This window comes from Pseudorca crassidens, chromosome 10 (assembly GCF_039906515.1).
Source record: "Pseudorca crassidens isolate mPseCra1 chromosome 10, mPseCra1.hap1, whole genome shotgun sequence".
Lineage (NCBI taxonomy): Eukaryota > Metazoa > Chordata > Mammalia > Artiodactyla > Delphinidae > Pseudorca > Pseudorca crassidens.
In genome coordinates, this window is record NC_090305.1 from 65,247,197 (window position 1) to 65,268,191 (window position 20,995).

Below are 20,995 nucleotides of genomic sequence, written 5' to 3' on the forward strand. Positions count from 1 at the left end.
TTAGATTTGCTCTTTTCCCCTTGTTCCATCTATGGTGCTTCCACCTTTGTAGATCTCTTATTTCAATACTTCGAACCCAAATCTCTCTGCACAGCTGCCAATTCAACTTTTAATATATGAAACTTATTGATGTTTCAAATGGGAGAATGAGGGATTCAGAGTATCCCACCCCAAAACATGCAAGCCTGGTGTAAGGATCATTTTGAGCTGAAGGCAATTAAGAAGAAACAGACACAAGAAAAATTCTCTGTCCTCTCCCTCTCTACCGGGAAGGACAGTTTGATTCTTTAATCAACAGAGACAACTCTAGACTCTTAGCCCAGAGATGACAGCAGAGAAATCTATACAACACACCTTGCGAAAACCCGTATTTTCCATTAACTCCCCCCGTTTATTTACCTTTTCACAATTTGCCACTCACTCCTAGAAGCTCAAAGTACTTTTCCTTTGTCTTGTCACTTCTCTACAAATTTAATGCTCTTACGATGCAATATATGCATCCCCTTAAACCTGAGGCTCTGAGACTGACGCACCCATAGGCTAGAATGGATGTGACACTGTGCCAGCTTCCAGGCCCAGGCCTTGAGGGACTAGCAGCTCTGACATCCTGATGCTGGGAACACTCGCCCTGGGAAGCAAGCCTCTGTGTTGTGAAGAAGCCCAGAAAGCCCTGTGGAGTGAGTGGTCCACATGATGAGGAATCAATGCTCCCGGCTGGCAGCCAGCAATAACTTGCCGGCTGTGTGATGTACCATTTTGAAAGTGGATTCTAGTTGAGCTGCTCCAGAAAGGCCACACGGAGCAGAGATAAGCCATCCCTGCTGATCCCTGCTCAACGTGGGTTTGTGGCAAAATATGTGATTGTTCTTAAGTCACTAAGGTCTGCTGTGGTTTGTTACACAGCCGTGCCCGGTCTCCTCCGTGTACTTGGGTCTCCCCTCCAAGTGCATGGCAGGTGGTGGGGACCCGCTTGGAGCTTCCCTCTCCCACTGCCTTTCTGGTGGCTGGTGACCTGCACTGGGTGTAGAGCAGTCAGTGGCAAGGGTGGCCTCTGTGGGGGTCAGGTATTGGGAGGGTCACAGAGAGGGGGCTCAGGTTGCCTCAACAAGAACAGAACAAACTCTGGCCTCTCAGTCACTCATTGGCAACCCGGAGTCCAGCTTGCTGGACCATAAACACATAGAGAAGATGGAATCTGCTGAGCCCATGTTGAACCTGGGAAATGAGGGCCTCAGCTGAACCAGGGGACAGGTCGCCAAAGCATTTAAACAACCTGATGCCTTTTTTTCTGTATATTTGTTTATTTAAAAAAGTATAGGAAATGAATAAAATGCTGCCTCAAAAGTATATACAACAAATAAATTATTTTGAGTTAAGCATTGCAGATCCACACAGATCAGTCCCAACCTTGACCCAGGTTATGTTCCATGGACTTATGCTTTTCCCCCATGACTCTTCCTTGAGACATCGCCCTCCCATGCAAAATGACTGCAGCATTAACCAGTCCTGTCTGAGTCGGGCTTTGTCACAGGTACAGAGGATGGGCGTGAGGGCAGCCCGGCATCAGCAGACCCAGCGTGGAGGATACTGTGCTGGCACAAGCTAGGCTTCAACAAATGTGTTTGGTTTTCAGTGACCCTGAAATATTTTACAGAAGTGGGGCCTGGGCTTTAAAGAAAAGAGCCAGGGGTATGTCGGGCTGGCCCCTTCAAGGAGGCATGTCTTTGGAAAACATTAAATCTACCTGAGGTCTCAGGAAGACAGCAACTTGGCCTGGAGTTTTGAGCTCTCGGTTAAAAGAAAATGGCCACGTGGTGCCCTTGTGAGTAAAGGTGGCGTGTGATGACAGCCATGCTTTAAGGGTGGGATTCAGAGCACTGACTGAGTGACTGTCAGAAGCAGCCAGGAGGTCAGAGAAGGCAGAGAATGGAGGGTCAGGGCCCCAACGATGATTTTAAATATTGATACAATTTCAGCAGAGGGAAGGAAGGCACAGCCCTCCTCTGGCCCTTCCTGGAGGGTGTTTGCCAGCATCTCATGTCGACGCTGAGGGTCCCTGAGCAGAGCCAGCCTTTCAGAAGTAAAGGTGTCACTGTCAGCACCGAAGGCATAATTTAAAAAACCCCAACATACTCTTCCTCCTGGAAAGAGTTAAAAAAAACCCTGGAACACACCATTTAGGAGATTGCAAAACTCCTTTTCATGGAGGCAAAGTAGCAGGTGGACAAGTCTGGGCAGTGTATTTCCAAGGTGAAGTCACTGAACACGACGACCTGCATCTACTTTTCTTTTTTTTTTTTTAAAGTTAATTCATTTTATTTTTTAAAAATTTATTTATTTTTGGCTGCATTGGGTCTTTGTTGCTGCGCGCGGGCTTTCTCTAGTTACGGCGAGCGGGGGCTACTCTTTGTTATGGTGAGCGGGCGTCTCATTGCAGTGGCTTCTCTTGTTGCGGAGCACGGGCTCTAGGGCGCGTAGGCTTCAGTAGTTGTGGCATGCGGGTTCAGTAGTTGTGGCTCGTGGGCTCTAGAGTACAGGCTCAGTAGTTGTGGCGCTCAGGCTTAGTTGCTCTGTGGCATGTGGGATCCTCCTGGACCAGGGTTTGAACTCACGTACCCTGCATTGGCAGGAGGATTCTTTAACCACTGCGCCACCAGGGAAGCCCTACATCTACTTTTTAAAGGAGGTTTTGCCACAGAAGTATCGACCTGGGACTGTACTGACAAGCCATAACACAATTCTTCTCCTCCCGGATGAGAACAGGGGCCACAAAGGCAAATGCCCACAGGAGCTGGGCTGGTAATTAGTATAAATGAAGGATGTGGGCTGTGTGTAAAAGAAACTTTCCTGAAGCACCCATCAGCCTTAAGAATTGTCTTCTTATTTCATATGAGATATGAGTCTTGAACTTTCCATTTCATTATGAGAAGCAACTCTGCAGGGTGTTGACCAATAGCAGCAGACCCTCAGCCTCAGTGTGTGAGGTGACAGGGTTGGTGGGCCCTGTGGTGAACTGGTGAACCAGATGCCGCATCTAAAGATGAGCTGTGTTTCAACTCCAGCTGGTTGTTGCTCGGTGAGAATGTGAGCCGCAGCATGGCCAGACCTTCTGATCCAGAATTTTATGTAAACATTTTATAATTTTAAATGTTGGTGACTAACTCTTTAAAAAGATGCACAGGCTAAACAAAACACACCTGTAGGCTGGATCATTCTCCAGTCTCTCCTGCAGGGGCAGGAAAGGTGTGGTAGGCAGAATAATGGTCCATGTCCTAATCCCCAGCACCTGTGGATATGTTACCTTACAGGGCAGAAGGGACTTTTCAGTGTAATTAAAGATCTTGAGATGGGGAGATAATTCTGGATTATCCGGCCGGGCTTTATAAGTGAAAGGTCCTTGTCAGTAAAAGAGGGAAGCAAGAATGTCACATTGCCACCATCTGAGGCAAGGAAAGTGAGCAGTCTCTACAAACTGGGAAAGGCAAGGAGATGGATTCTCCCCTAGAGACTCCAGAAGGAGCACAGCTCTGCTGACACATGGATTTTGGCTCAGTGAAACCCATTTTGTGCTTCTGATCTCCAGAGCCCTAAGATAGGAAATTTGCGTTCTTTTAAGCCACGATGCTTGTGGTAATTTGTTGCAGTAGCATTAGGAAACTAATACAGGCGGCCACCCTTTGGTGTATCCTTCAATGTTTTTAGAGGATGAAAATACTCTCTAAATTTCTATTTAGATGCTAAAGTATTGCTGCAGCTGGGAGAGCCACACATGGCAATTCCATGAAATTTCTCTTACTTCTAGGTCAAAGGACAGTGAGACTCAAGATGGATTTCTATGGTAGGATAACCACACACAGAGCAAGAGAACCAGCAAGTCTCTTATCAAAGCAGATGTGCGTCAGTACCCTCAAACACGTACACCCTTTTCTGGCTGGACAGACTGCAAATTATTCCCACCTCCCAGGGGACAAGCACATCTAGTGGTGAGCAGAAGTCAAAACCCAGCCAACTAACCAGTTAGCGTGAGCTGTCACTACGTCAGGTGAAAAGAGCTGCATGGCTATACAATTGACTTCTTAAATACACAGGACCACCAAATAAATATAATAAAGCATACTGACATTTCCACCCAGGGGACCCCAGTGAGAGCACGGGTCTCCGTGGGCTCCTAGGGGTTGGCACTGTCAACCTGAAGAAGTCCAAATCCAAATCCAAATCCAAATCCAGGGCTCACTGCATCCCTGTCCTGCGTGATTCAGCCTCTCCCCTCTCATTATGGACTGGTTACAACCCAACCTGAGTTTAGAAGGACTTTCACTGTGATGATTGTATCCAGATCACAATTCATCTTTTCAATGTCTCAGCACTGGAATGAGTCCACTTGGAAATCAGAAGTTGGTGGCATCCAGAAAAACCTCCTGCTATCCTTCCACAGAATTCCTCTTCTTCAGGATTTCTGGGTGGGAACCCTAAAGGGCATCTCAGTGCCCTGCTTTATGTCAAGTCTTAGGGGTGGGTCCAAATTATTCCCCAGGCTCCATGGTCTCGTAGGTTTCTAGCAAGGGAGGGTCTGTGTTCCCATTGCTTATATTCCTGCTGCTGGGGTAGGAGAAGGTGTACGTTTCGCTCTCAGACTCAGAAAGGAAGCCAGAGGATGGCTCATCTTCGGTCAACTTTGCAGTTGGAGCCCTGGAGCATATGTGGGGTGGGGAGGGAGGGCAGTCCCCTGTGGGGCCCTGGAAGGGCCGGTAGGTGTCCACCTTTGGCTGGAGGAAGGACCCTTTGGAATCCTGCAGCAGATGCCCATACACCATGGTGTCATCGATTTCGGCATACACGTGGGATTCGTTGTCCTTCCGTCTTTTCTGAAACGTTTTTGGCTGCATCGGCATCTGGGTATTGACGTTACCATTGTAGATACCTACAGCTGGGCCCTTGTTGATCTTCTTTTTCCTACTGAGGAAGGGAACAAGACAGAAGTCAGGAAGAAAACGATCTTAGAGGCTCACCAACTGTACATCCCTACTGGAATGAAGATCATTCAGGGTTCTGACTGGGTCTCCCCCAAGTCCCTCAAATAGCTTAGCGTTTGAAACTGAAACTGCTGTCCTCAGCGAACAGTTAGAAAGGGACCAGCTTCTGTCTCCAGTTTTTAAGGTGGAAACAGGAGCAGAGAGTGGTTTAGAGAGGGCACTGTTAACACCCTCTGTGCCTGAGTTTGCTTTGATACCTGCGTGGTATCCAAAGGTAGAGACATCTGACAACCTCTCTTTCCTAGCAGAGACAGGTGGTGTCCCAAACCAACCACATCAAGCACGGGTGTACCTAGGCCAACCTTCTATAACTCTCTGAGTTCTTTCCTGTAGCTAATGCTTCATCTCAGTTTTGCATGGGCACAAACTACGACCATCTAGTTTCTAAATGATAGCATATGACACTCAGATACAACCTCAGGAAGGTTGTATCTTAGTTTTTAGCTGGAGTTGGGGACAGTAGGACTCAGCATCAGCAGAGGGATCCAGTCCCTTCAGCAGTAACCTCCAAAAGAGGAAAGAGCTACAAAGAAGACAAAAGTCAGGCTGGGGTGCCCAGGTTCCTCCCTAACACCATTAATGCTTGGTTTGTAATGTTCTTTGGTATTGGACATGGATGGGCATTTGCACTCCCTGCCTCGGAAAACAAAGCCTCGCCCTCCATCTCCACCAGTGAAAAGCAGGGGATGCTGACTTTTTAGCTGACCAGAGATTCAAATGGAGGACAGTAGCTCAATTAGCATAATGGACCACATAATGCATGGCTGGCGGTTCACTCATTGTGAACCTGTACTTTTCTCAGATAAAAATAAATCTAGTACATGTAGCTTGTAACACTGGGTTCCCTGGCCAGGATGACAGGCTGCAAGGCCTCCAGCCTGAAGCCTTGTAGCAATGCTCCGCCCATGTGCTCCTACAGCACCTTGCTTGTCCCCACCAAGCTCTTCTCACACTGTCCTGACACCGCCTCCTTATTTGCCTGCTTCTTTAGTCCCTCTGCCCCCATAGACGGCAGGAGAAAAGACTGTGTCTTGTGTATCCCCAGCACCTCTCCTGGTTCCTAGGGCCCAGGAGACCCTCAGGAAATACATGCTTCACGACCAAGTTCAACGGCACTGTCTGCCCTCCTTCTCATGGCAGGAACCCGTCCTCCCTCCCAACCCAACTTGGGGACAGACAAGCCTTATGCAAACCTGCCAGCCAGTGGCCTCCCCCACAGCAAGGCAGGGGCTGGTAATTCCCAGGCCGGGACTGGGGCACTTTAGGGATGGAGGCAAGTGCTGGCCCCTCCCCTCGTCCAATTCCCTCCTGATGAGGAACCTGGGGCCCAGTGTTAATGCCATGCTTTCCCATCTGGGTGGAACATACTGTGCACCCCAGACAGGAAAGTTTCCTGAGAGGAGTGATACAATGATGTTTCTTTAAAAGAAGTCCTTTTCCCTCATGCCAGATGTGTGCAATCACATTTCACAGAGAAGACGCCTCCCCCGAACCTGCCAACCCACCCTCATCAGTAGAGACATTTCTGATCAGCAATTTCAATTGTTTGCTCATGGCCCCAGTTAATAAAAAAAATTTTTTTTTAGTTTTTTGCTAAGGGAAATAGATTCCCCCCGCCCCCATGGCTTTAATTAGAAATAGGAGCAGAACTGATGAAATCTGGCAGCAGCATGTACTCTGTCTAAAAAGGTCAACACTTTCCTCTCATAAAACAGAAGCTGTTATCCTGAGGGGGTGGAAGGTGAGACTGAGTCAGTTAACTGGGTCTTCCTTCCTCTTGCCCACAGGGCTGGCTTTTTGATGCTTGTCTGGAGGCCAATAAACAAGCATAAAACAGACAGTTTGTTTAAGAAACTGGAGGAGAACAAGCTGGGCAGCGTGAGTGTGTTTTCCTCAAGGTGACGGGGGGAGCGGGTTCACAGGCCTGGTCTGGCAGGGTCTACGGGAGCGTTTTCCTGCCAAGATCACCCCTGTGAGGACCACAGTCTAATGAGCAGACAGTAAATGATTCACAGGGGACTTATGCTGAGGCAGCTGCGTAAAACTGCAGGCTAAAATGTCACCGCATGTGTACTTTTTTTCCTACTAGGTAGGGGATTTTTTGCCCCTCCAAGCATAATTCACATCCAGCAATATTATTTATTTTCCACTTCTCTTTTTTTTGGCCACGCCAGGTGGCTTGCAGGATCTTAGTTCCCCAAACAGGGATCCAACCCGCACCCTCGGCAGTGAAAGGTTGGAGTCCTAATTGCTGGACTGCCAGGGAATTCACCCCCTGCAATATTTATTTTTTTGGCCGCACTGCGTAGCACGTGGGACCTTAGTTCCCCGACCAAGGATTGAACCGGCGCCCCCTGCACTGGAAGCACGGAGTCTTAACCACTGGACCGCTAGGGAAGTACCCGCCCTGGCAATATTATTTAACATTGATCTTTGCGGGGGAAAATGGAAAGCAAGGGAAAAAGTCAATAATTAATGACAGCTCTGGTCTGTGTGATGTAAGGAGGTGTCAGCTCAGGTGAAGACAGTTCGAGAAATTCCACCTACTTCTTTTTCACAAAGCAAATGATGAGTCCGAGGGCAAACAGCAGTAAGGCGCCACCTCCCACCACTGCGAGGATGATGACAGTCAGGTCTGTGAACAGAGACACAAGGGAGGAGAATGGGGAGACACTTGGTGTCAGGCTGGTGATGAACTCCAGTAGACAGTCTTCAAAGATGGCTACCATCCATTCCTTCCCTCCTCGTACGCACATGCTGCTCCTCCCTTTAAGGGGAATCTGTTTCCTTTCCTCCTGAATATGGGCTGTGCTGGTGTGGACCTAACCTTTTAGAAACCTGGCAGCTTCCTGCGCTTCCTGAGGAAAAGCCAGCCACCATGTAAGAAGTCTGACTATGCTGAGACCATGCTGTGAGGAAGCCCAAGTAGCCATGTGGAGACTCCATGAGGAAGACAAACCAAGGCTCCCAGCCTTGAAAGTGAGCAAAGGTGAACCATCCCAGCCCCCCTCTAGCTATTCAAGGCATCTGGCTGAGGCCCCTCATATCTTAGAGCAGAGATGAGCCACCTGCTGTGCTCCATCCAAATTCCTGACCCATGGAATTGTGAGCAAAAAAAAAAAGGTTATTGTCTAAGCCACTAAATCTTGGAATAGTTTGTTATGCAGTGAAAGATAACTAAAACAAACTAGGGGACCTACCAGATCTATTCCAGAGGCTACTCCTGGCCTATCCCAGCTGTGCTCCCCTGATCGCCACAGCCCATGTTGGAGGAGAGAAGAGCAGGGGGTGTAGAAGAAAGCAAGGAGTCAAAAGTCAGAGGTGAAGGAGTTAAGGAGAGGGTTGTTTCATGCGTGCTGTCCTTCTCCTACAGTTGTACAAAGGAAAAAGAAAATATATCAGAGAGAGAGCCCTGCACCAAACCAGGATTTAGAATTTCTGGCTTGTTCAATAAGAAAACAAAAGGTGAGACTGTGAGAAAATAGGACTAGAAATAAATGACAGAAAATGAATGTAAGAGAGGAAGAAAACTCAGGAGCTAATCTGAGAGTGTGGGCGAGCTTTTCACTTGTGGCTTCTGGTCCCCGTCGGTTCTCTTGCTGCTAATCACCTGTGTGGCCTTGGGTGGACACATAGTCTATCTGACCACCCAGAAGGGAAGGGGCTGGGGAAAAAAACTCCGTGGTTCCAACACTCTGTGGTGCTCTGTGACTGTCTTGGAATCAAGGGCTAACATGGCCCCACCACAGATTGCCTGAAACTCTTCAGTGGATACTACCACTTTGGGCATAAAGGCAAAATCCTCATCATGGCTCTGAGGCCCACGACTGAGGGCATTCAAGGATTCTAATGTTTCACTGGACTAAATAAAAAAAGCCAGCATCATGTATCTGTGTCACACTTTCCAGGTCCTCACAGTTTAATCACCAACATTGAATCCCCAGTGATAATTTTATGGGGTAGTTACAATCATCTATTCTCTGCAGAGGAAGATCAGAGGAGTAAAGAGACTTCCCCTATGTCAGAAAGAGGTTAATAGTAGATTGACTACCAAAATGCCCTAATTCTTCCCCTGCCCTGACCCATGTCCTTTATTTACTGTGTGATCCTGCAGCTCCTCCCATCAAGAAATGGAGTCTACTTGTCCACCCCTTGAATCTGGGCTGACCAAACCAATGCTGTCAAAGGGACAGGGTATGAGTTCCTAACCTAAGCGTCAGGACACCTTGCATGCTTCCCCCAGCCTCTCTTGGATCTCTCTGCCTCTGCCATGAGAACAGGCCCCAGTTTGGAGGATAAGAGACCATGCTGAGGAGAGCCAAGGAATCTCAGTTATCACGGCTGATCTTGGCTGGGCTCCAGACATGTGAGAGTGCCCGGCCAAGACTGACAAAGTCCTCTAACCAACCTGCAGCTGCCCACAGGTGCTTGAGTGAATGAACCCTGACAAGCCCAGCTCAGAACTGCCCAGCCAACATGTGAGCAATAACAAATGGCTGTTTTTAAGCCACTGAGTTCTGGGGTGGTTTGTTATACAGTATTATTGACACAACAGCTGACTGATACATGGACAGCCAGGACTCAAATCCATGCTTTCTGACTTGCCTTCCAGTCTTGCTCCTGATCCCTCAGCTACCAACTGCTATCCACCACCACCCCCGAAAGACCTTACCCATGGTCCTTGGGGTAAGCGAGACCCAGAAAAGCAGGTCCAGCTGCTTCTTGCTCATGGGGCTGCAGTTGGAGATGTTGACCCAGAAGCTGTGATAGCGGAAGCTTGGCTTGGGCAGCACCTCCTCCTCCAGGCTGAAGATCTCCTCGGTGTGGGCCCGCTGCTCCTGGATGATCATGAACGCACGCCCTGTCTGGCAGACCACGCCCGTCCGCTCTTTGAGGAAGGTCAGGCAGGCCACCTGGTCTTGGGGCACGCTGATGTTCCAGGACACGGAGGTGAGGGATGGTAGGCCCTTGTCCCAGTTAGGGGTCCTCAGGTAGACCTTGCTTTTCGTGTCCAGGGTCACTGTGAAAACACCTTCCTCTGCAGGAAAAGGAAGAGAATCCACTCAGATGTTGTTTCACTCAATCAGGATGGAGAGAATAGGAGGGTGGAGGAGATGATGCTATACTGTCCAGACTACAGAGCTTCCTGCCATGATGGAGAGGCTCTGGATCTGCACTGGCTAAGAGAGTAGCCACAGCCGCATGTGTCTGTTGAAGACTTGAAACGTGCTTGGTGTGACTGAAGACCTGAATTTTTAATTTTGTTTACTATTAATTTAAATTTAAATTGCCACGTGTGGCCAGTGGCTACCATATTGGTCAGCAAAGGAATATAGTCTCAGATTAGGTTCTCGGGCCTTTTGAAAAAACCAACCAAACAACCAACCAAACAAACAAACACAAAACAGGCCAGTTTGCCAAACTGGTGGTTGTCTCAGCTTCCTTTCAGAAATGCCCTCAATGGAGCTAATGTCTATCCAACACCCTGCTCCATGGTGGGACTGGTGTATACTGATTTCTATTTTGCAGATTTAGAAAACTTCAGGTTCTGGGAAGAATTCTTTCTGGTTGCAAAGTTGAAAGGGTCTCTGACATGTCAACTAATCCACTCCTTATCTTCAGGTGAGATAAAACCCCAACACTCCACATTGAGGATGGTGTGTCTTATTTTCAAAGATTCCCCAGAAGGAGTTTCTCTGGTAACCTTGGAGATACCAGGCAACGTGGAATGACCTTAATCTTACGGCCAGATTCATTTCCCTCCCACTCATGCCTCTGAGAACAAAATTACAGGGTAAACCTTGAATTAAGGTCTTGGTCAATTTTAAAAATGAACTTAGCAACTTGTAGTGGTGACTGTGAATTTTAAAATCAACAATGTAGAGTTCACCGTTGTGACCAATTTAAACCTCACTTGCTGCCTGAGAAGATCATATACTAGCCTCCCAGGAGGGGTCTGCTCCCTCATGCAGGAGAACGCTCTAGAGATTCATCTCTCTCCCAGTATTCCTTCCTCTGTGCCCTCCAAACTGCGTTCTGAATTGTCAAAGCAGAATCATAAAAATATCTGCATAAGGATTTGTATGTTACCACTTCAAGAATCCAGGACTTGGGAATATTTGGTTAGTTCTCATTTATGCCCTGCCTGCTTCCAAAAAAGCCTTGAACCTGATTATTTGTTCTGCTGCCTACCAACCATCACCTCCCACTGTCAGATAGTCTTATTTCTAACTCCTGGAATTTTCCACACTAGGTTAATGGTAAAGTCAGGATTAGGACTCATCATCTTGTATAAGGAACAGCCCACTCAGCTATCCCTTCTCTTCAAATTGACAATTGAGACGATCAGAAAACCAAAATAAGATAAGTGTCCCCATAAGAAAGGCTAAGAGGGCATCGAGATGGGGAGAGAGTGAAAGACCACCTTACCTTTGAAGTGGGGGACAAAGGACACGGTCAGGCTCTGCCTGGAGGCCTCTTGCTGGAAGCTGGGGGCAAAGGCACGGAGGGTCACCGAGACGTTCTGCTTCACCTGAATCTGCTCGATGGAGCCTCCAGAGCAGAAGGAGCCGAAGTAAAGGTCCTGGCCGGGAACGGCACTGGCCACGAGGTAGCTGAAGCTGGTGTTGCAAACCCTCTCGTGAGTGTGCTGCTGCAGCTTCTGGGCAGGCACCAGTGCCAGGCTGATGCTGTCTTTGGGCACCAGCAGCTTCCAGGAGAAGTCGTGCAGCTGCACAGGCAGTTGGAGGATGTACCACGGCACCTGGAGCGAGTAGGCCTTCCTGTGGCAGTACCGGTGGTCCAGGCAGCCTACGAAAGAGGGGTTCGTGGTACCCAGGCTGGGAGGAAACCGGAAGTGCATCCTCTCCAGCTCTCAAGTCAGCCCGAGGCTTTCTCGCTTTTCCCTTTGGTCTCTCCTCTCCTGCTCTGTCCTGCGCTCCTGCCTCCTTGACGCCCCTTTCCTAGCTTCCCTCCTGCTCTTGCATTCTTACTCTCCACTAAACTGGCAGAACAACTTCTGGGGAGTATTCAGGGTTGAAATTTTCTCTTCTTGTTTGCTCAAGTTCTCAACTAAGACAACCTGTGTCTTAGATGCTAAGTGCCACGTGGGCAGGGTACAGGTTTTTCCCTTCACCCAGCCCTGCTGCCCAGTGTCCCTGCCTGTGGGGAGGCAGTTCGCGTAGTGGTTAGAGCTGGGAGCAGAGTTGGGGAGATCTCAGCTGGCGTTTCAGCTCTGCCGCTTCCTAATGGGGTGGCCTCGGGCTGGCTGCTTTGCCTCTCGCGGCTTTAGCTACTGCCTCAGTGGAGACCCTAAGAGCATCCACATCAGAGATGATGGTGGCCCAGCAAGGAGGTGACTATTGGTTTTGCTGCCCTCCACTGATTAAACATTTCTATGTGACTAGCACATGTCGGGCATGGCTAGTAGCTAAAGGGATAAAAAATGGAAGAAGCCAAAGTTTTTGAGCTCAAGACTTGGTCTCATGCAACAGAAGACAAGTGAGCAGTGAGCGTGGAAGCAGGGGGCATGCGCATGGGGGAGGTTGGGGAAGGCTACGAGGTTTCACAGGAGGGAGACTGGAGGCTGGACAGAGGAGACGTGAGCATGGACACGGCGGATGCCACTTGCTTCTGAAAGATGCATGTTCCCACGGAGGCTGCTGGTCTCAAAGTGGGTGTGTTTCCACCTTGCTCTGTGCTTCTTGGTTGCCCTTGCTCACCCTCACTGCCGGGGGCATTTCTGATCATACTATTCACAAACCACCCAGTGGACCCCACTAAGACAGGGCAGGGAGGGGAGAACTCCCACAGCCTGGGAGGAGCACACTGAAGGGGCAGGGGCGTACTTATGGTTTTCTCGGCGTTGATCCACAGGCGTGTCAGATCATCACAAAGGAAGGAGATCTTGTGTTTGGAGCCAGCTGTCAGGGTGAGGTTGGTGCTGCAGGTCCGAGAGTCCAGACACACAAAGCAGCCGGGGACAAATTTGCGGCTCAGTTTGCCGGGCCGTTGCTCGATGGTCAGTGACATGGCTTGCTCGTTACTCAAGTCAACCACGTAGGTTTTATCTGGAACCACAAACAGAAAACAGGCATGAAGAATGGATCAGGATGAGCCCCGTGAGATGGCAAAAATGAGCACAAAATCTCTCATGGCTGGGGGACACTGGGAAATTTTTTTATTATTAAGAAAACATTACGATAGCTTGAAACAAAATTTAAAAAGAAAGTCAGTGGACTGCATTTTGTCCATCCTTATGTAACTGCTTTCATTTCTTCAAACTCATTTTAGTCCTTGTGCGTATGCATGCATATTTTCGCCTATTTAACAGTATGGTGTATATAAAATTTTATACTCAGATTTTACTTCATTATTTTATGCAGATACACTTATTTTACCATATAGTTTTCATATGCACTAAGCTTTTAAAATATTCATTAAGCTTAGTCATCTAAGGGAGATTTAGCATCACCTATTTAAATATTCTCCCTCTATGAAGAGTAATTAACAACAGCTGGTATTAGTGCAGGGATACAAGATTCACAGACAGGATGGAACCATAGATAGTATAATTTAATCTCTAATAAATGCTACATTTCAAATAAATGACAAAAAGAAGTATTCCATAGGTTGGGCCAGGAGAATGGTCTCTCCCATTAGTAAAAGAATAAAATTACACTAGTACTTCAAAGCAGTCACCAAAATAAAAACAAAGAGAATATCTTTATAAATGTGGAATAATTATAAAAATTATAATAATTATAATTATATAATTATAATTTATAATTAATTATATATTATATAATTATATAATTATATAATATATATAATATATATATTATATAATTATATATATATAATTATATAATTAATTATAATATATAATTAATTAATATATAATATATAATTATAATAAAATATAATAATTATAATAATAATTAAAAAATTATAAATGTGGAATAATTATAAAAATTATAAATTTTAAATAATTATAAAATTTATAAAATTATAAATTTTATAAAATTATAAAAGCAAAAAAATAAATAAAGATTAAAATATCTTTCTGACTTAGGTACCATAAATAATGTTTAAAGGACAAGGGACACACTGGGAGAAAATATTTTCTACAGAGAATGATGGAGAAGTTCACAGTAAAGGAAATATAAATGTCCAAGTAGCCAAAATATGAAGTGTTGTTAATATCACTTGTAATACTACTTATAACCAGAGAAAAGCAAATTAAAAGAAAGTGTATAGTATAAAAATAAAAACCCTACACCCCTATAACCCAGCAGTGTGACATGCGTATATATGCCCTCATGTGTATGTCAGTGCCGTGACAGTGACTGGAGTAATACTGGAATAGTTAAACAGACCATGAAACTTTCACCAATGGAATATTACGCAGCAGTTAAAAAGAATGAGGGAGATCTAAATATACTGATATAAGAACCTCCAAGATATAGTATTAGGTAAAACAGCAAGTTGTAGAACCATATTTAGACTATGACACCATTTGATGATAAAGTCTCTATGTAAAATGAAATAGTGATTTCTACATGTACATACTTATGTATGTATGTACTTAATATTTAAATGAAGAGAAAAAAGATTTGGAGAGAAATATAACAAACCCATAATTGTGGTTACCCTAGGAGGGGGGTCTGGAAGTAGGGACAATACAGATGGTCAGGGGGGATTTTAGCTTTGCCTGTGATGTTTGAATTTTGAGTTAGAAAATATGTACGTATTTCTTATATAATTTGGAAAAACTGCCCAATTATTGTTTTTTTAGGTCACTTCTATGATTGTGCCACTAGAAGTAAAAGATTCTAATAAGCACATGTGCATGTTTAGTTTTTATCTGTTTCCTCAGGATAAAATCCCAGAACTGATTGTTAGGTGAGAGAATAGGAATATTTTTTCAACTATTTAGAATGGATTACCAGACTACTTTATAAAAGAGTCATTTCACTTTATAATGTCATCCCTAGAAGGTTCTACACTATGAACCCCTGCAAATCACTTTTTACTGAGTTGCTTTTTAATTTCATTCGTTCTGCTTTTACAGAAGCCATCAAGTTAGGAAGATGCCTATGCAAGGTGGTGCTGCCTTTGCAAGTCATGGGTTTTGCTGATGTGCCTATCAGGTATCTTAGCCTCTCTGCCTGCAGCTCCAGTGAATAAATAAGTCCCGTGCCAGTTGGGAAAGCTCTGTTTCCCAAGAGAGTCTGCTAGGCTTCCTCCTTCCTGGTAACAGAAACCATATACTTAATAGAATTGTTCCTTTTGAACTGGCTGCCAGGGATCTCAGTGTCAAATTAGGAGCAAAATTAGGGAAATGTCTTATGGTTGTCACATCTGCTGACTCCTTTCTTTAGTTCTTATTGCTTATGTCTAGGTAAATTTTACTGTAAGTTCTAATAGTGCTTTAATCAGAGAGATGACATACCCAGAGCTGGAGTATATATGCTAATGTTGTTAACTTAAATATGATTTGATTTAGAAAATGGTTAGCTTTTCAATCTCCTAGCCCCACATTCAGCTCATATCTTACTGTCCTTTAAAATTTATCTTCGTTGGGCTTCCCTGGTGGCGCAGTGGTTGAGAGTCCGCCTGCCGATGCAGGGGACACGGGTTCGTGCCCTGGTCCGGGGAGATCCCACATGCCGCGGAGCGGCTGGGCCCATGAGCTGTGGCCGTTGAGCCTTAGCGTCCGGAGCCTGTGTTCCGCAACGGGAGAGGCCACAACAGGTGAGAGGACCACATACCGCAAAAAAAAAAAAAAAAAAAAAAAAAAATCTTTGTTGTTACCTCTGGGAAACCCTCCCTACCCCTACCCTGGCTGTGTTAGGAGCCCTTTTGCTTCTGAAACCCCACTCACCCTTATCGAGGTCCAATCACAGGTTGCAGGAGGCTCCCTACCCGCTCCCTCTTTCCTAATTTGTACGGTATCAAAGTAGTGCACGCACAGAATTTAAAGCAGGGTTTCTCTGGCTTGGCACTATTGACATTTGGGGCAGGGTAATTCTTCGTTGTGGGGCTGTCCTGTGCACTGTAAGATGTTTAGCAGCATCCCTGGCCTCCACCCACTAGATGCCAGTAGCACCCCTATGGCCCTCCATTATAACAACCAGAAATGTCTTCAGACATTGTCACATGTCCCTTGGGGGGCAAATTGCTCCTGGCTGAGAACCACTGGTTTAACGAATCAAATAGTTTTCTAAGGTTTGTTATGAAAACAAAACTCCCTCCCCACTGTGACCACTCCCCAGAATAACAACTTTCAACTCTTTTAGCAGGTTCTCTTTACAATTACATCCACAGCACCCAACAACATGCTTCTATTGCTGCTTCTAGATATTTCTGTTTCAGGGTTTTTTAAAAAATTAATTAATTAATTAATTTATTTTTGGCTGCGTTGTGTCATCATTGCTGCGCATGGGCTTTCTCTAGTTGTGGTGAGCGGGGGCTACTCTTTGTTGCGGTGCGCAGGCTTCCCACCGCAGTGGCTTCTCTTGTTGTGGAGCTCGGGCTCTAGGCACGTGGGCTCAGCAGTTGTGGCTCGTGGGCTCTAGAGTGCAGGCTCAGTGGTTGTGGCGCACGGACTCAGTTGCTCCACAGCATGTGGGATCTTCCCGCACCAGGGCTCGAACCTGTGTCCCCTGCATTGGCTTGATTTCTTAACCACTGCGCCACCAGGGGAGCCTGTTTCAGGTATTATTTGTTGGTTTCCCACAAAAGAAGATGAGGATTTCCTCTCCTTCACCCACACTCATGTCCCCCTGCCCACACCCCACACCTCGTATACAACATACACACACCCACAGTACACATGCCCAGCAAACATCCAAACCATACACTTGCTATCCACCCATCTTCCCAATCTTTACCATCATATTTTTAATGTTAGATCATTATTCTGTGTTGACATTATCATGCCTATGTAAACAATAGTAACACAGTGTTTACACAGTTACGTTATTTCCATGCTATTGATTCTCTTTCTTGCACAAGATTTTATTTCCCTAGAATTAGTTATTGCCGTTTAAATCATTTCCTTAGTTTCTATGTACTTATCAGTAATTTGACACCCAAACTCTCCCCCACTTGTATAAATCTCCTTTCAATACCTATGAGAACATTAGGTATATCATCAAGTTATCTTTCTGAAAAGTCTCTCCAGAGCCTTCTCAACTGCTCTCATCTAAAGGGGCCCAGGTATGGTCTTGGGTCCCCTTGTACCATCATCCTAAGATTCCCTTTGCCTCTCTCTTGAAAGAAAAGAATTTTTGGCCGCACCTCGAGTCTTGCAGGATCTTACTTCCCCGACCAGGGACTGAACCCAGGCCAAGGGAGTGAACGCCAAATCCTAACCACTAGACCACCAAGGAACTCCTGAGATTTCTTACTTATCCATGGGGATAAGTCAGAGGCCACAATGTGTCAACTCTTCCAGGACAAATTAAAGACTCACAGAGGGGCTTCCCTGGTGGCGCAGTGGTTAAGAATCCTCCTGCCAATGCAGGGGACATGGGTTTGATCCCTGGTCCGGGAAGATCCCACATGCCGCGGAGCAACTACGCCCACGAGCCACAACTACTGAGCTCACGCACCACAACTACTGAAGCCCGCGCGCCCTAGGGCCCATGCTCCGCAACAAGAAAAGCCACTGCAGTGAGAAGCCCGTGCACTGCAATGAAGAGTAGCCCCCCTTGCCGCAACTAGAGAAAGCCTGCATGCAGCAATGAAGACCCAACACAGCCAAAAATAAGTAAATAAAGACTCACAGAGCAGGAGTTACCCAAGAAAAAACAAAAACAACGCCAACATTTAGTTAAGGGCTTCAGGTTGCTTCTGGGGGGTTATAAAAGCTGAAAAAGAAGCAATGCAACTACTTCCACAACCAGCATTTACCCAGATCAGTTACTGGAAGTATCTGCTATAACATTCTGGAAACACATCCATCTACCTTATTTGAATCATGTTAACCCAGAAACCTACAGGGCTTGAAGATACACTCACTCTGCTGGTATTTTCAGAGCAAGTAAACGTATCTTCCAGAAGCTAGAAGAGGATGCAAAAGGTAGTAGGCTAGCAGTCTGCTCCCACTACAGGGAGTAACATAGACAGGTAGACTACTATTAACTCATATGATTGTTATCAGCAGGGCCATTTGAACCTTTTAGAAATAATATCAGAAAATGAGAGACAGGCTGTGTGGGACAACAGAGAAGTTCTCTCTCTACGGTGACTATTAGATGAAACTCCAAGAGGACCAAAATCATTTTTTATATCTCCAGGTAATGGAGTGGTAATAATGCCAGGTATGGCATGGTAGTATTGTACCATCAAAAAAGATGAGAGGGGCTTCCCTGGTGGCGCAGTGGTTGAGAGTCTGCCTGCCGATGCAGGGGACACGGGTTCGTGCCCCGGTCTGGGAGGATCCCACATGCCGCGGAGTGGCTGGGCCCGTGAGCCATGGCCGCTGAGCCTGCGCGCCCGGAGCCTGTGCTCCGCAACGGGAGAGGCCACAACAGCGAGAGCCCTGTGTACCGCAAAAAAAAAAAAAAAAAAAAAGAAAAGATGAGAGTGCGTTACGGAGCACTGAAAAACAAGATGTGTTGGGTGGAGACAAATGTAAATCAAGTTCTCTGACATTGCAGAACTGCACGTTTTGGGCAACGTAAGCCATCCATGCTCACACATCTGGTCACAGCTGGCCAGATCAGCCAGAGCAGCTTGTACATTACTCATCTTAAGACACAGGACACTTGTGCTCAAGCCATGGAAAGATATTCTCTGCAGGAGTCCCCTGGGTCTAGTTTTAGCTAAATTGATATTGTCAGCAAAGTAGAGAGAGAGAGTAGAGAGTAGGGTGTGGGGAGAGACAATCAGGTACAAGGTAACATCTGCCTGCTGCCCACATTCAGAATTTGTTTTTTTTCAGTCTGGGCCCACTGTGCATGCTGAGGGGTCAGGGTGCCTCTGACAGCTGCTTCCACCCTTGGTGAGGCTCTGACTTTGCATGGTTGCTGTGACAGCCATCCTCTTTGGCTTGAGAAACCCTCCCAGCTCTGCCTCCACTCTGTTTTTGATGCTCTTGTCCTTGTCTGCTTCCCCCAGCAGCCAGGCTCCTGGTGCTCCCACTGTGTCCCATCTACCTTGCCCCTTCTGAGGGGTTGTGCCTTTGGGCAGTGCATCTGGCTCTCAAGCCACTTTGGACAAGAGGCTGCCTCCTGAGATTAGTGCGACAGTGTTTATGGAGGGCCTGGAATGCGCTGGAAACTGTGCTGAGTGTAGGAAAAGAGAGGAATAAGACAAGATGCCTGATTGGGAGTTTAGTGGGACACAGACATTCAGATGGATAAACGAGACATGGTAGTGATGGGGAGGGAGACAACAGAATGAACCACTGAATGGGGGTGGCCGTGGGAAATTGTTTGGAGGAATCCCCTTTTCCCTGCCACGTGCACCACAGGGACTGAACGTGGGGAGACGAGGAGGGGTGGCAGGTCGGTTTGGGACATGTCTTTAGAGGGTGTTGAGGAAACACTCCCTTTCTCCAGCCACAATCTCGAGGCCTCCCAGCATGCCCCACCCTGGAAGTGTCAAGAGTGGCACCTTCTTTAGTCTAAGCCTACCCCTTAGACACCACTGGCTGGGGATAGTGCTTGCTGACCTAGCAAAACTGAAGGGTGTGGAGCCTCACTGTCCAGGGGTCATTGACATAGGAGAAGGGCAGTCTCCCTGGGTAGGCAATGGGAGGCTCTGCTATGACCAAGGGGACCTGCACACACATGTACAACGACTCACTCCCAGCACCAAAGAAAGGAATGAAAGAAGAGCCCCTGTCAACCCAAGTTCAGAGACAGTGGCAATGTCAGAATGCCTTCTTCATGCTCCACTTTTTCCTAAAGACTCCCCCGCTAAGCCTCTGAACTTGTCCTTGCTGGGTACAAATCCCCTTCTCAATGCACACCCCTTCTCATGAAGCCTCCGTTCCCACTCAGTCACCATCCTCCTCCCCCAAACCAAAGCCACTCTGGGCTCACCCTGTTGCCTTTCCAGGTGCAAAAGAAAGCCATGAAGGTAAAAAGACCCTTTCAAGGGGGTTTGAGAAAACCCGAGAGTAAGACTCCAACAATATTAGTCTCTTGCCACAGTCTGAATAAGAAAATGAGTCAAAATCAGCCAGAGCAGGACCAAGAGACCCAAGAAAAATCCACCACTCCAAGTAACGACTGGTACAGACAGTAAGTGCAGAGCAAAGCCAGGGACTCCAGAGCTATCTGCTGGTCTCCAATGGCCCAGCTAGCCAACCACAGAGACTGAATCTTTAACAGGGAGGGTTAAAACAAAGTTGACAGTTTGTGAAAGGCTCCTTCATCCAGGGGATGAGTGTGTGTCACAAGTTCTCTGCTGATGGGGAGGAAAGAAAGGAAGAGGCAGGTGTGTGACAAGGAATGGAGGTGGGGTCCTTCGAGGTGGAGGACCAGACTGGGTCCTTCAATGTCCAAAGTCAGCCAGACATTGGGAATAAGGACTGGGTGAGCAGTGAGCACCTGAGACAAATTCCCCCTTAACACTTTATCTCCTGTGCAAGGAGGAAAAAGGGCTCAGCACTACTGCTGGGGCTGGGGAGAGGGGGCCCAGAGGAGAGGCATGATGTGTTTGGGGTGGCAGGGCACCCACCAAAAAGGCACACAGATGATTTGCTTCCAGCCATCTACCTCTTAGTGGTGTGTGTTGTAACCTACCTTATGCTGTAAACAACTAAAGACCCTCAGAAGGGACAAAAACTCGCCGTACAGAAAAATCACCAACCCCAGCCTCCATAACAGTGTCTGGAGGCCACAAATCCCACATAGATTAGGACACCTTCTTGCTAAGTGACTTGGAGTCATGCAGTGGCCTATCCAGGTCAGGGCAGTGGGGATATTTCATTCCCTGTGAGGGAA

At 46.9% G+C, this 20,995-nt stretch overlaps 1 protein-coding gene across 1 annotated transcript in view; it reads right to left on the minus strand.

The window, feature by feature from the left end:
• Positions 1-239: 239 nt before the first annotated feature.
• Positions 240-20,995, minus strand: part of CDCP1 (CUB domain containing protein 1) — a 57,044-nt gene continuing 36,288 nt past the window's right edge. The window contains exons 5-9 of the mRNA XM_067754094.1: positions 12,881-13,102; positions 11,463-11,843; positions 9,706-10,071; positions 7,581-7,668; positions 240-4,956 (exon numbers count right to left, since the gene is read on the minus strand). Coding sequence (XP_067610195.1) covers positions 4,524-4,956; positions 7,581-7,668; positions 9,706-10,071; positions 11,463-11,843; positions 12,881-13,102 — 1,490 coding nt within the window. The 3' untranslated portion in view covers positions 240-4,523. The remainder of the gene's footprint in view (positions 4,957-7,580; positions 7,669-9,705; positions 10,072-11,462; positions 11,844-12,880; positions 13,103-20,995) is intronic.